Source organism: Podarcis raffonei, chromosome 15, assembly GCF_027172205.1.
Source record: "Podarcis raffonei isolate rPodRaf1 chromosome 15, rPodRaf1.pri, whole genome shotgun sequence".
In the NCBI taxonomy this organism is placed as follows: Eukaryota; Metazoa; Chordata; class Lepidosauria; order Squamata; family Lacertidae; genus Podarcis; species Podarcis raffonei.
In genome coordinates, this window is record NC_070616.1 from 4,624,236 (window position 1) to 4,638,728 (window position 14,493).

The 14,493-nt window shown below is 45.4% G+C and overlaps 1 protein-coding gene across 3 annotated transcripts; it reads right to left on the reverse strand.

Moving 5' to 3' along the window:
- Positions 1 to 8,406: 8,406 nt before the first annotated feature.
- Positions 8,407 to 13,747, reverse strand: TUBD1 (tubulin delta 1). Of its 3 annotated transcripts, XM_053367055.1 has the most exons (8): positions 13,568 to 13,747; positions 12,199 to 12,346; positions 11,859 to 12,075; positions 10,670 to 10,901; positions 10,217 to 10,381; positions 9,758 to 9,898; positions 9,352 to 9,535; positions 8,407 to 8,834 (listed from the first exon to the last, which is right to left on the reverse strand). In XM_053367055.1, exons 1-8 carry the CDS (start codon positions 13,737 to 13,739, stop codon positions 8,732 to 8,734), a joined length of 1,362 nt encoding a protein of 453 aa, XP_053223030.1. In that variant the 5' UTR covers positions 13,740 to 13,747; the 3' UTR covers positions 8,407 to 8,731. The 3 variants fall into 3 exon arrangements, with proteins under 3 accessions (XP_053223030.1, XP_053223031.1, XP_053223033.1); XM_053367056.1 differs by lacking the exons at positions 11,859 to 12,075; positions 12,199 to 12,346 and having other exon boundaries at positions 13,568 to 13,740; XM_053367058.1 differs by lacking the exons at positions 11,859 to 12,075; positions 13,568 to 13,747 and having other exon boundaries at positions 12,199 to 12,299.
- Positions 13,748 to 14,493: the final 746 nt, after the last annotated feature.

Genomic DNA, 14,493 nt, shown 5'->3' on the forward strand with positions numbered 1-14,493 from the left:
CAAACAACTGAGGGGGAAATGGGGATGGTCCCACTTCTGAGGTTTCTCCTGCAGACACTTGTGTCCCCTCCTACAAGAGCCCTGAAGGCAATAGCTGTGTTCAGTCTGTCCTAATTTATTTTCTTGGTTACATTTCCCTCCTTATATGATGGCAGGGGCTTGCTTCGAGATATAGGTTTAAGGCTAAGATACGTCCTCATCCTAGGTCCACCATACTTTGGGAAATGACTCCAATTGAATATGATCTGCATCCATGTGTGTGTGATTCCCCCCCCCCTCAAAAAAAAGAAATATATATATATTTGTATGTGGAGCATTGCAGAATTTGTTTTGCCCCAACAAGCAATCAAAAAATCCATGTGTTGAATAGACGGGTAGGTCCCTGTCTGCAAGCAGCTTACCGTCTAAATCAGGGCAGCAGAAGAAAGGGTAAAAGAGAAATAATCAAATTAAGCAAGGCTTAAATCTAAGTAGACACATGCAGGTTTGCACTGCTAGTCAGAAGCTTGAATGAGTTTTGTGAAGATTCTAGAAGGGAAGGGCTTTTCTTCAGACTGTTTTGAAACCGCTACTGATAAGAAGAACTAGAAGCACAGTTTTACCTCAAAAAATTCCCCTCTTCTCTTCCTGGCAAAATTTCCCACCATCTATGAATGTGTTTAGGACTTGGTCACCTGTGGGCTTGAGAAAGACATCATTATAGCCTGCATTTACGTTCATTTGTGGCAAACCGTGTGACTTATTTCTAGAAAAGTTCACATTTAGGTGCTGGTCTTTCAAACTGCTTGAATGTGTGTGACATAGATCCCATATTTTCCCCTCAACAAGGGTCATAAAGTAACTCCTGCCCCCCACCAGAATCCCTTGCGAGCCATGAAGCCAGTGGGGCCTTTGTGTTAGCACATAAAATCACCTCAGATTTCCTTCTTATAAAAGTTCTGTGGTGAAAAGAAGCACCATGGTGTACAAACTGATGCCCTCAGTTCTGGAGTAAAGGCATATATTTCTTTAAACACAAGTGTTCATTAATTTATCCATTTATAACATTTACATGCACTTTCCTCTGAGGAACTTAAAGTCGTATCTGAAGGGTGTGTTTTTAAAAAATAAATAAGCAGCTTGTAAATGATTTTAAAAAGATAGACAGGTACCTTTTCCACACACTCAGATATAGATAAGGTTTAAAAAAACCCAAGGTGCCGGTCCTCATATTTTACTCAAAGTGTCATGGGTTCCAGAACAAAATGGCTGCCATTGACTACTCCATATTGGCGAGTACGGTCACACAAAAAGCACTGTATATACATAAAGTACATACACACATTTTATCCTCAGAGCAACCTTTTGTGTGTGGATTTTGCTTTTCCCAAACTTTTTTTAAAAATGATAATGGAGTTAGATATTGATGGAAACAAAGGCCCTCATTCAAGATCTCGTAACCTTACAGTACCCAACTTTATAGATATTTACTGTTATAAGGACTGTCAAGAGACCACTCCTCAATTTGAAGATCTGTGGATTTGAATGAGTAGATGTACTTTAAATATATATATATATATATATATATATATCCTCTCCACACTTGACTGACAACTTTCAACTGAGGCAAAAAAAAAATTAATGATGCTGTAGCAGGAGGAGAATGTTGTTTCCAATAGGCACACACTTGCACAACATTCCCCTTCGTTCACAGCCGACATTGCCTGGCGATCACAGTTTTTGCAGCTCTCTGGGGCACCAAACACATGTATAAACTGGGAGTGCTCCCAAACACTTGAACACAAGGGGTTTGGTGAGAGGTTGGGCTAACAGTGCAAGCAAATTTGTAGGGATCGAGATGACAAAACGGTCAGGCAGGCCATGTCTTTCAACGCAAACAGTGACCTTTGCACGAATCGATGGCCCATTTCTAAATGCCTTGAGTTACGTTCTTCGCTCTGCTCCAAAGGTCACCATCCCTCTTCCGATAACGTCACTTTCCCGCCCTGTTTAGACGTTAAGAGCCATTCCCTTGCATAAGAGATCTGGCTTTTCTCGCTCTCCCCCCCCCCGCCCCCAATCTCTTGAGGAATATAAATGTGTGCTTTTTCCCCTCTTTCCCCAACAACCCACTATATCTAGGGTGATAAACTGAGAATGTTCCCTTTGGGGCTGAAAGGAGACAGAGAAAGGTGAGACTTGTTCACTCCATGATGCTTTCGTAATTGCCCTCAGGAGACACACCTCAGAGTTGGGGAATTGTCAGGTGAGAAGGAATTTTTATGCCCCCCCAGGGCCTTGCTGAAAGAACAGGCTTTGATCACAAAATATAGGGCCTGGCACCAATTAAAGTGTTGCACCCAGCACGCCTAATTTCTAAGCAACAAAAGCCTGAACTCTATGACCTGTATAATTCAAGCAAATTTGCATCAATTTTCTTATTTTTCCAATAAATTTGCTTGTTTGGTTGTTTTTAAAGCAATTTGCTTGCAATTTATTATTTCCCCCCCCCCCCCGCTTACTTTGGAGCCTGGGAGCAATTATATCATGGAGAAGAGGCAACTACTTGAACCTCTTTTGCACTTAATCTGTGCGGATCTTGTTTAGCCACCTTTCTGGCTTCTGATATATCAACTGATAACGGGCATGTCGTGTCCCATACATTTCCAAGCATATCTTTTCAGCCAATGAAGACTAAGGAACTTGCTGTTGTAAAGTTGGGAAATATTCAGAAAATGGTAACCAACATTATCACGAGTATGGAGCAACTCCACGGTGAGGAAAGCTTGCAGGGATCTTTTTAGCAAGTGAGAGGTGATCTGATAGAAGTTTATAAAATTATGCATGGCGTGCCATGGAGAAAGTAGGTAGAGAAAAGCTCTCCCTCTCCAAGGCTCAGTTCCGGCACCTCTCAGCTGGGCGCCATTGCCATTGTAAGAGAAGGAGGGAGATGTTGCTGGTGAGTTCTGGCACCTCTTTTTCTAGAAAAATAGCACTGTCTCTCATAACACTCATGAAAATCCAATGAAGCTGAAGATTTAGGACAGTTAATGCTTCATGCTTGATGGCATCTGTCTTTCTCTGGAGACAATGGATGAGTGTTCCTTTGGAGGTGAAGAAAATCATTGGAGAGTTACAGCGCCTGCTGTGGCTGTAGCGACTGATACGGGAACACATGAGCTCCACCGGGAAGTTTTTGGGCATCACATGGCAGGACAGTCTCAAACAAATATGCGCTCTGCCAAACTCACATACCCAGCATGGACTGTGCAGTCCTGTCTCAGCGACATCTGCACTGCCTTGGACATGTCTACATGTATTGGCAGACCAACTCTGCATTACAAGGAAGTTTTCAAATGTGACTCGAAGGCTGGTGCCATTGACTTTTACAGGAATCCCTTGACCGCAGTGCCTGGAGACCATCAATCAGGTTGCGTATCCACAGCAGTGACCAGAGGAGGAATAGCTGCTGGGAGGGGAGCAGAGAGAGGAAACGTGCATAGTTAAACAATGGAAGTCACTTCTGCAGAAGGATTGGACAAATTCGTGGAGGAAAAGCTCTCAGTGCCTACCAGCCAAGATGGTCATGCTGTGCCTCTATGGTCAGAGGCAGTGAGGCATCTGGTTGCTCACTGTGAGAAACAGGATGCTGGACTAGGTGAGCCATTGACCCAATCACTTCTTATGCATCCTTGGTTGTTTGCATATGAACCAGTTTCTCTCTCTCTCTTTTCTTTCTTTAGCTTCCTTCATCAGCCCAGGCCTGTGCCCCCCTCATGTAGAAAGAACAGGGGAGAGGCAGCCATGAGCAGGAGAAACTCTAGGTGGGGAATGAGTCACAGGAAGAGATAATTCACACAGAGAAAACAGAGGCCGGTTTTTATGCAAATTTCTGAGCAATAAAAAAAGCAAAAAAACTCCAGGTCAGTGCTAATCTGAGGCGAGGCTGTTTTTCCCCTTTTGAGTAACAGGTGCTGATTTGGAATGGTTCACAGTGACCTTGCAGGTGTTTTTATAGGCCTCTCTAGTGACAACAGGAATATTGCTTGAGATACAAGAGCGGCCTACCAGCTTAAATTTTTCATGTGGGTGGGCATGCAGGTTTCCTGCACCTTTTAACAGCCGTGGGGCAGGTGGGTGTTAAACTGGGGTAGCTTTTTATTGCCTTGCAGTTAAGATAAATATTTTTTAATTTTTTTTAAAGAATTCAGTCAGCTTTCTAGTGCTTTTTGTGGCTGTTTAAAAACCATTATCTGCGGAGTGTTGATTGCTTTTACTGTTAGTTTAAATTGTTGGATTTCAACGTGTTTTATTTATTTGACGTAGGGAGGGGTATACCCCCTCAAAAGGTAGGCTAGGAGTCCATTAAATAAATAAAAATATATGGCTTTATGGAGCTGCAGTATAACTATAATCAGCAGTTAATCAGAGACAGTGTGGTGTAGTGGTTAAGAGCGGTAGTCTCATAATCTGGGGAACTGGGTTCGTGTCTCTGCTCCTCCACCTGCAGCTGCTGGGTGACCTTGGGCTGATCACACTTCCCTGAAGTCTCTCAGCCCCACTCACCTCACAGAGTGTTTGTTGTGGGGGAGGAAGGGAAAGGAGAATGTTAGCCGCTTTGAGACTCCTTAGGGTAGTGATAAAGCGGGATATCAAATCCAAACTCTTCTTCTTCTACATGAGGAGGGCCACAGGTACCCCATCCATGCCTGGGATGAAGGGCTGTAGCTCAGTGGTAGAGCATCTGCTTTGCAAGCAGAAGGTCCCAAGTTCCATCCCATGCATCTCCTGGAGAGCCACTGCCATTGTTGACCAGGTGTGGGGAACCAGTGGTACCTCGGGATGTGAACGGGATCCGTTCCGGAGTCCCGTTCACATCCTGAATAGAACGTAAGACGCGATGCACATGCACAGGTTGCGTTTTGCCGCTTCCGCGCATGTGCGTGACGTCATTATGAGCGTCTGCGCATGCAGAGAAACCCGGAAGTAACGTGCTCCGTTACTTCCGGGTTGCCGTGGAACGCAACCCGAAAGTGCTCAATCTGAAGCACATTCAACCCAAAGTATGACTGTATACAGAATCATAGAATTCTAGAGTTGGGAGGGATCCCAGGGGTCATCTAGTCCAACCACCTGCTTTGTGTGCAGAACTTCCCATTTTCAATCCCTAGTATAACCAAGTAGGTCTGGGAGTATCCCCTGCCTTGAAACCCTGAAAAGCCACATTGCTCAGTGTAAATAGTAATGAACTAGATGCCCCAAGGGTCTGACTCAGTAAAAGGATCACTGCATGGTTCTGTGGAGCTCACATATCTTCCCTATAGTGATTCCACCATGCTATTCCAAAGGCTCTGTGTCACGGTTCCACCAAAGATGTTACTATCTTGCATTCATCTCTTAAGAGATTTTTGCTTCCCATCCCATATTTTTTGATTAAATTCAGGTACTGCTGCCTATCCAGCTCCCCTCCCTCCCTCCCTCCCTCAGGTCATTTTCCTAATGGCATAATACGTTCGTCATTTGGCTCTGTGACTCAGCAGAATGGAGGTACCCTTTCCCCCAGAAGAGTAAACGGCTGCTCCCAGGGCGCGGCTTTCATCAGTCAAAGTGCCAGGCTACTTGGAAAAGAGACGGAAGAGAACACGAAACAGCGGTTCTTAACCACACACACTTTTACCCCTTGGTCACTGTCCTGTATTTTACTTTGGAAGTAGATTGGGATGGTCTACCAGTACATCTCTGGGTGCTTTGAGGGCAGATCCACACCCTACATTTAAAGTGCATTCAATGCATGTTTAACTCATAGGGCTTCCCCAAAGACTCCTGGAAACTGTAGTCCCCGCTATAGGGCTTCCACTCCAAACTACAGTTCCCAGGGTTGTTTGAGAGAAGCCATGTGCTTTCAATGTGTGTTGAACAATAGCCACAACATTATTTTCCCCACCTAACTTAGGCTACTGAAATGAAGAGAGGACTTTTCTTTGCGTGAAAAAATCTGGAGGACTTCCACCATTTAAACAGACAGAAAAGGTCTGGTTTTTCCTGATGTATACACAACTATAGCAGTGGTGAGGAACTTGTGGCCCTCCAGACTACAACTCTCACCATTCCTCAGCATTAGCAATGTTGGCCGAGGCTGCTGGGAGTTGGAGTTCAACAGCACTTGGGAGGGCCACAGGACACCCCCACCACACATATGCTCTGTAGACACACTGAAGTATACAAATGGTTGATTCCACTTAATAAATGTTTAAAATCCTTAAAGTGCTAAATGATCTTTAGGTTTGTTCGCAAGGATAATTAACTGGAGGTGAGAACAGAACTACAAAGTTATTTTCCTAAAGCAAGCACAAAACTTCATTCCTTAGCTGTAAGGTAAAGGGCCTCTGACCATTAGGTCCAGTCGTAACCAACTCTGGGGTTGTGGCGCTCATCTTGCTTCACTGGCCGAGGGAGCCGGCGTACAGATTCCGGATCATGCAGCATGACTAAGCCACTTCTGGCGAACCAGAGCAGTGCACGGAAACGTCATTTACCTTCCCGCCGGAGCGGTACCTATTTATCTACTTGCACTTTGATGTGCTTTCAAACTGCTAGGTTGGCAGGAGCAGGGACTGAGCAATGGGAGCTCACCCCGTCGCGGGGACTTGAACCGCCGACCTTCTGATCGGCAAGTCCTAGGCTCCGTGGTTTAACCCACAGAGCCACCCGCGTCCCCTATACATTTAAAGTGCTATGTTTGAACTTGGAATGTTGTAGCTCAAATGAAGATGCACAATTTTCAGAGTTCCCTGTGAAGGACTGATTCTTAAACAGCTCTGGGGGGAAATAAAGGTCTCCTAACAACTCCCAGCACCCTTAACAAACTGCAGCTCCCAGAATTCTTTGGGGGAAAGCCATGGCAGTTTAAGATGGTATCATAGTGCTTTAAAAATATGGTGTGTGAGTGTGGCCTAAGACCCACCTCTCTTCCTTCAAATCCCTCCTCAAAATCCTTATTTTCCCCAAAGCCTTCACCTTAAGTCCTCAGTCCACCCCACCCCCCATTAACACCCAACTGCATTTGAGCACATTAACACCCTTTTACACCAGCCTTTTTTCTTCTTGCACCCTCCTGCTGCCTTTACCTCCTCCTGGTTGAAATGTGTATTGTAAACTCCTCAGGGCAAGGACCTTTTACAAGGCATTGCTCTTCAAAGTGCCAGAAAAATACTGATGGGTATGTACTGTATCAGCATTCGGCAACATCTGGAGGGTACCAGGTTAGCAAACTACCACTCCCATCAGCGTGGTCAATGATCAGGGATGATTTGGAGGTGCAGTCCAGAACACCTGGAGCACCGCATAGTAGAGAAGGCGCTGCTGTGCAAATATTTAGCAGGCGCCAAACGTAGCATCAGGGTGGAATCAATTCCTGCAGCGGCCAGGAACCTGCAACCCTTCAGATACTGCTGGACACCACTGCAGAGGCTGATGGTAGCTGTAGTCCTGGCAGCAACTGGAGGACCAATTTCCCCACCCAGACTTCTAGGGTTGCCATGTGTCCTCTTTTTCCAGGACACATCCTCTTTTTCATGGGTGTGTAAAATGAGTGTCGTCATAGTGATCCATAGTTAAAAGTAGAAGTCGGCAAATGTGTCCTCTTTTTTCTGCTCTTCAAAACATGGCAACCCTAACTTACACCGTGTAATTCACGGGTGGGCAAGTCCTGACCCTTCAGATGTTGGCCTCCCAAGTCCCATCAGCCTAAGTCAGCAGAGCCAACGGTTATCCAAGATGGGAGTTGGGAATCCAATGTCACCTGGACAGCCACAGCTTGCTTGCTTCCTGTATGAGTTGGGAAATGTTGAGATTCCTAGACCCAATCAGTGCCCAGTGGGCTGCACAACAGCACCATCTTGTGGTTTATTTTTAAACGCATAGCCTACAAACTTTCCTGTGTACAGAGTTATTGCACACAACGTCTGATCAGGTAAGGACAAGGTACGTAATTAATGTACCACTGTGGACATCACTTGTAGTGCTGTGTGTTCAAATGTTGCAAACTCTTTGAAGAGTGCATGTGTGAAAACATCCACAAGTGTGTATGGAGGTTCTTTTCACCACAGAAGTCAGCAGGATCTCCTTATCCCCAACCTGTCTCTCTATCTCAACTACTAACTTAAACAAGCAAATGCACAACCCAAAATCTGGCCCTCGCACATCTTGAGATCTAATGCGGGTGTAGTGGAGGTGTTAAACTTGCACAGGGGACAAGCGTTAAGATTCTAATTTCAGCCACAAAGCAAGGTCAGTCGTCACCTCTCGACCTGACCTACCCCATGTGGCTGCTGGAGGGATAAAATGACACAGCCTCTTGTAAGGTGCCAGGGCAACTTACAGAATGTGAGGTACAAAGAATGAGTACACAGCATACAGACAACATCATCAGAAAATAAAATTACTTTATATACAAAACACATGCAATTTAGATTGTACAAAGTCTTTATGCAGGTAAAGGGATGAAATGAATGTGCGTTATCAATCTATATCCCCCACTGAAAGCTAGAAATCCCTCAGAAACATTGTTTACATGGAAAGCTCCCGACTTTGAAAGATGGCTGGAGGGATGCACTTGCCTGGGACGGCATGTAAAGAGTCCTCCTGCTACATTCAATTCTTCACAAGATTTCCCAGTTTTAAGGGCTCTTGCCAGGATTTTAGATATGCACAGCTAATGCTGTCCCCTCCTGGTGAAGGATGAAATTGAAAATCAGAGGTTGGTGTAGCTAGCAATGACTTGTTCCAGAGTTGTGAAACAGTCCATAAAGTCTTCCTCTTCAATCCCAAACTTTGTGTACTGGTGCACGTAAGCCCTGTGTGTGAAATGAACAAGAGGTTTTGGTGAGCGAGAGGCACCAATCCAGCTAAAATCAGCTGCGACTAAATTGCACTGAAAGCAGCAGAAGCTCAGTTAGTCAAGACTAACTTTGCTCCACAGATTTCAATTATCTATAGCATTTTTACCAAACTCTTCAGCCAAATGTACACCTAGAACAGCTTATGGATCACTTAAAAAGTAATTACAAATCAATAAAAAAGTACTTACTTTAAGCTTACAATCTAAAAAACTTAACACAAAAGGAAAAAAGGGAAGGAGAGGGAAGAGGAAAAACAAGCCAACTCTCAGAGTTTCCAAGTTCTTATAATGACCAGTTGGGATGGAAACAGTTCAGGGAGAGAAGGAACCAAAGTAAGTTCCTTTCTCAAACAGAACTGAAGGAGGAAGTACTCCTGCTTCCCAGCTCTCCCTCTGGTTTATTTACTTCCCCTTACTCCATGCCCTGTGCACACGGCAAAGTCTGAGATGACAACCTGTCTTCTCCCACTTACTTTGAAGCAAACATTTTCCAGGCCTTCCCCACTACGCTGTCCACAGGCTTCAGCAAAAACTGGCTGTTGCTGACCAAAGAAGCAGACTTCTCGTATTTATTAAAAGCTCTTGGTGTCTTCCAGATGGTCAAGGCATCTTGAGCGTTTAGCCAGGAAGTATACAAGGCAGGGTCTTGGAATCCTCCTACAATAAACAACAAGGTGTTAAAAAAAAATCAGTCACTATCTTATTCCACTTCTGTCCCATCCCATTCAAGAAGCTCAGGAGCAGTGATGTACTGTACACTGTGCATTCAGGCAAATGTAAGAGATAGGACATTTTTTGTGGTTATCGTAAAACTCCCTCCCGGTGTCATTACCTAAAAGAGGAATCTTCTATTGCAGCCGTCCTGCAACTATTTCTCACCTAGATCCGTGCTTTGTACATCTTTTCCTCGCAAGGTAACCAGGTTGGCGATGGAGGTGTTAAAACGAGCTGTCCTGTTTAGAGAGTGTTTTTCTGATGCAGGGAGTCCGGGCACCGGAGGCCTCACTTGCCAATCAATCCCTGCAAACAGAATAGTGAACAGGAATGTCTCAACACTTGGGAGTCTGGACAGACCGCACACAGCAGTGCTAATGAGGAGTGTGCCCTGTGTGGAGGGGTACGGTCCCGCAGTCCTGAGATTTCCTACTCCAGTTTATAGCAGGGAAGGCAATTTTAGGCCAGAATCCCGCCCCCCCCCGCAAAAAAACTCAATTCTATTTAATTCCTGGCAGCCCTACTGAATTTTAGTCAAGACCTGGTCTTAAGGACCACCTCCTGCCCATATGCGACTCTGGATATACATTGTTCAACCTGCTTCAGTTCACCTGCAGTTCTTACCTTCCTCCATTTTGGCATTCGCAATGAGCATCTGCCTCAGGTGCTTCAGAAGCCCGGGCCACGCAAAGGTACTGTAGGCAAGGGAGTTTTCGGACATCTGAGGAATGTTCCGGAGACCTAGCATCTTGAACTCAGGGTGGGGGACTAGCGCTTCCATTAGATCTCCTGAGGAGGAGACAAGAGAGAAATGAAGGCTTAACATGTATGTCAGAGAGAGAACTGCATTTGCTCATGTTGAACATCTACTTTGTTTTTCTCTGGAAAGATAAGGTCTCTGGTCTGATGAGTTTACAAAATGTCTTTTCCATTTATCTTAGCATGTATACATGGATGGATACTTGACAGACTAATGTGAATGTTTGTAGGCTAGTAACGTATATGGACTACTTTGCAATCCAGTGAAAACCTCAAGAGCAGGAGGACAGCGCTAGAACTTCAGTTAACACCAGATACCTAGGGGGCTTCTGCTGTAGTGAGCGGCACTTTCAGAGGAGTAAGCCGGCTGGAAGACGCTCCCCAGCTGATGGGCGATGACTCGATTTACATCCTGAAAAGATATCTGCTTTATGTTCATTAGCTGAGCACAGATCTTGTGGATGGCATCGTTCTCATGAACCAGGAGGGCATCCGAAGACTGATACAAGTGTGAGAGGGTCAGGACAGAGTTGTAGTTTTGAACAATAACCTGGAAATGCAGGGGGGAAACAGGGGGTGGATGTTACAGTTTTCCACATGGAGATGATCTCACCAGAGGGGATTTGCTGTCCGTGGGGCAACTGAGGTTGGTCTATTAGGGCAAACGGGACACTGCCCTACAAACTTGAGTCTGAACTCGGCCAGTTCCCACCTGCTTGCCTTCCTACTTGCCTCCAGCCCAGGGAGTGGCACTGACTGCCATCTTCCTCCTCCCTAGTCTCATTATTGCCTTTGTAGAGCTCAGCAGTGAGGTCAAAACTAGAGTGGAAACTTGGTTCTCGAACACCTTGGTACTCAAACATTTTGGCTCCCGGACGCCGAAAACCCAGAAGTGTTCCAGTTTTCAAATGCTTTTCAGAAGCCGAACATCCGATGCGGCTGTCGGCTATTGTTTCCGGGGCACCTGCACCAATCGGAAGCTGCACCTTGGTTTTCGAATGTTTTGGAAGTCGAACGGACTTCCAGAACTGATGACATTCGAGAACCAAGGTACCACTGTAGTTAGCATTGGCTCTGGCTCCATCTACTGTTGGCTTCTCTGCCTTTTGCCCTACGAGTCCAATGGGCGCCAACCACCACTGCTTTGTGGAGGGTAAGCAGAGCGCATGACATGCATACAGAAGGTTGCAGAAAACTGCAGTGAACAGTGCTCCTAGGATGCCAACACTCTACATTCCTCTTCACCAACAGTTTCTCCATCTATATAGCTCAGTGGTAGAGCAATTGCTTTGCATTAAGATGGTCGCAAGTTCAATCTCCAGCATTATTCTACAGGTAGGAATGGGAGAGGCCCCTTATTTGAAACCTTAGGGAGCTGCTGCCAGTCAATGCACACAATACTGAGCCAGATGACACAGCATAAGGCAGCATCTGATGTCCCTATGAAAGAGCACATGCTTCAAATCCAGGTTCAACCCCCCCACCATCATAGAGCTACGGCATTCACCTCTCCAGTTCTGTAGGGCCAGATAACGTGGTTTAACAGGAAGGAGGTGGGATAGGTGTCTTTCAGGCTTTCTGTCACAAACGTCCCCAGACCCGATCCTGTCCCACCCGCCATGCTCATAACCGTCAGGAATCCACTCAGCCGGTCACATTTCTCAGCTTCCTTCTGTACCAAGTTCATGATCGTTTCTTTGTGCTTGGGCCCATGAACGCAGTAGCTGTGGCACAAATTGGGGTGGGGAAGAGAACAAAAAGGAGCTTGGAGCGTTTTGTAGCTGGATTATAAATGTTAGCAATCCAGAGATACATTTCTTTGGCACCATTGATAAAACCAAACATACCCATTTGCCCAGTTGTTTCCCGACCCTTGCTTTTGACAAAAGTGGGACCGATGGTCATAGTTCCAGGTACCAGACCTTGAAGCCGTTGATAAAGTCTGACCAATCACTTTAGGTTCCATGTCAACCAGGACAGCCCGGGCAGCCAGCACTAATAAGGAATAAAATAAAAGTCAAATAATGTAGACTTGGGATCCATCAAGGTGGCACCCAAATAATGTACCCATTGTTATTGATGGAAGGCGGCTGTGTGAATGCCACTGACACCTACTGGACAACTTCGGCGATGCCAAGGACAAGCAGCACAATTCCCCAGGTGCTAGTTTGTGACTTAAAAAAAGGAACACAGGAAGCTGCCTTTTACCAAATCACCCTGCCGGTCCATCCTGTTCAGTATTGTCTACACTAACTGGCAGCAGCTCTCTAGGCTTTCAGGCTAGGGTCTCTCCCTGCCAGGAGAAGCCAGGGATTCAACCTGACTCTTTCCACAATCAAAGCTGTTGCTCTGCTATTAAGCTATTAATCCCAATGTTATTCATTTTTGCAATACAATGGTACCGCTGGATACGCACACCTCTGATTGCGTATTCTTCGGGTTACGCACGAGCCAAACCCGGAAGTATTTTTCCAGGTTTTACCGCATGTGCAAAAGCGCTCTACTGCACCATGCAGAACAGGCACCTCCAGTTGTGAATTGCTCAGGATCCGACCGGAGCTCCAGAATGGATCCCATGCACAACCGGAGGTACCACTGTAGTGCAGAGGCTAGCTTTCACCCCTGATGGTCCACCCTTTACCAAAATTGCTCCTCAAGGCTTCTTTGTTTTTTGTTTTAAGTGTGGAATGGTAACAAGGGCACAACCTTTCACCTGGAGCAACACCCTGAGATATTACAATATCCAATCATATGCAGAATTCCACACACCCAAAGTGGGTGCATTTCTGGTTGTTGATTTGCCCTCTTGATTGGTGTGGGGCGAGAAAGATTTGCATATTCTGTGTCAGACAATCTTGGCTGAGAGTCCTGGAAGACCTGCTCCCTGCCTTGCAGGCCTTTTCCACCTGGCCTGGCCTGGGAGGGTGGGGCCCGGACTGACTCCAGCTACAAAAAAAGCTGAGGTTGCTGAACAGACTCTTGGGCTAGGGCTTTTTGCTGGTGTGGAAAGTTGTTGCTGTTGATTTTTGTATCTTTATTTTAGATACTTGGACATTTATGTGGAAACTGTTCAGTTTGGTTGTGTATTTTTTAACTTTTTTATTGTTTATGACTATTTCTGCTATGTTGTGGTTATGTATTCTTTTCATGTTGTAAGCTGCCTTGAACATTGTTTGAACATATAAATAAAGTTACGTATGTATGTATGTGTCATACCTCTGGACTTCTCCTCGCTGAAGAACCGCTCTTTGCAGGCTGCCTGGAAGGATTCATTTTCCTTTTTGGAGCATAAGCCATGTGTACTGCGGAAGTCTGTGCAGATGGTATCAAACACCTCGCGACCGATCTGGTTGCCGCACTGACCAAGTTGTATTGTGATGATAGACATTCTCCTCAATCCTACAAACAAATCATGTCCCGCTGTTAAGACTATAATCCTATGTTCACATCCCTGGGAGGAAGCCCCATTAAACTCAGTAGGACTGACATTTGAGTAGCCACGTTTGGAAGTACACTGCTAGGCTGCAATTCAATGTACACTCACTCATGCGTTAACTCCCACTGAAATCAAGGATGCGCAGCACGAGTAGCCTTGCCATAAGTCTACCAAAGTTAAAAAGTATTCAAATATTGTAGCCTATTATCGACGGCTGCATACACAACCATACATGTAAAGAACAGCTTCTCCAAACGAATACTAGGGATTGTAGTATGTTAATAATGCTGGAAATTATAGCTCTGTGGGGGTGCACAACTATGGTTCCCATGATTTGTTGGGGAAAGCCATACGCTTGAAAGGCATGGTGTATAGCATGCAAATATTAAGGCTGCAATCCTAAAGATACCTACAATGGAGAATGCCCTACTGCAGGCATAGGCAAACCCGGCCCTCCAGATGTTTTTGGACTACAACTCCCATCATCCCTAGCTAACAGGACCAGTGGTCAGGGATGATGGGAGTTGTAGTCCCAAAACATCTGGAGGCCTGAGTTTGCCTATGCCTGCCCTACTGAATTCAGTGGCACCTACTTCTGAGTAAAGATGCATCAGATTGTGTTGTGCCACATAGAGGCTAAATATTGTAACTAGTAATATTAACAAATCAAGGTACTGATATATTAAAAAAAACTTCAGGATGTTTC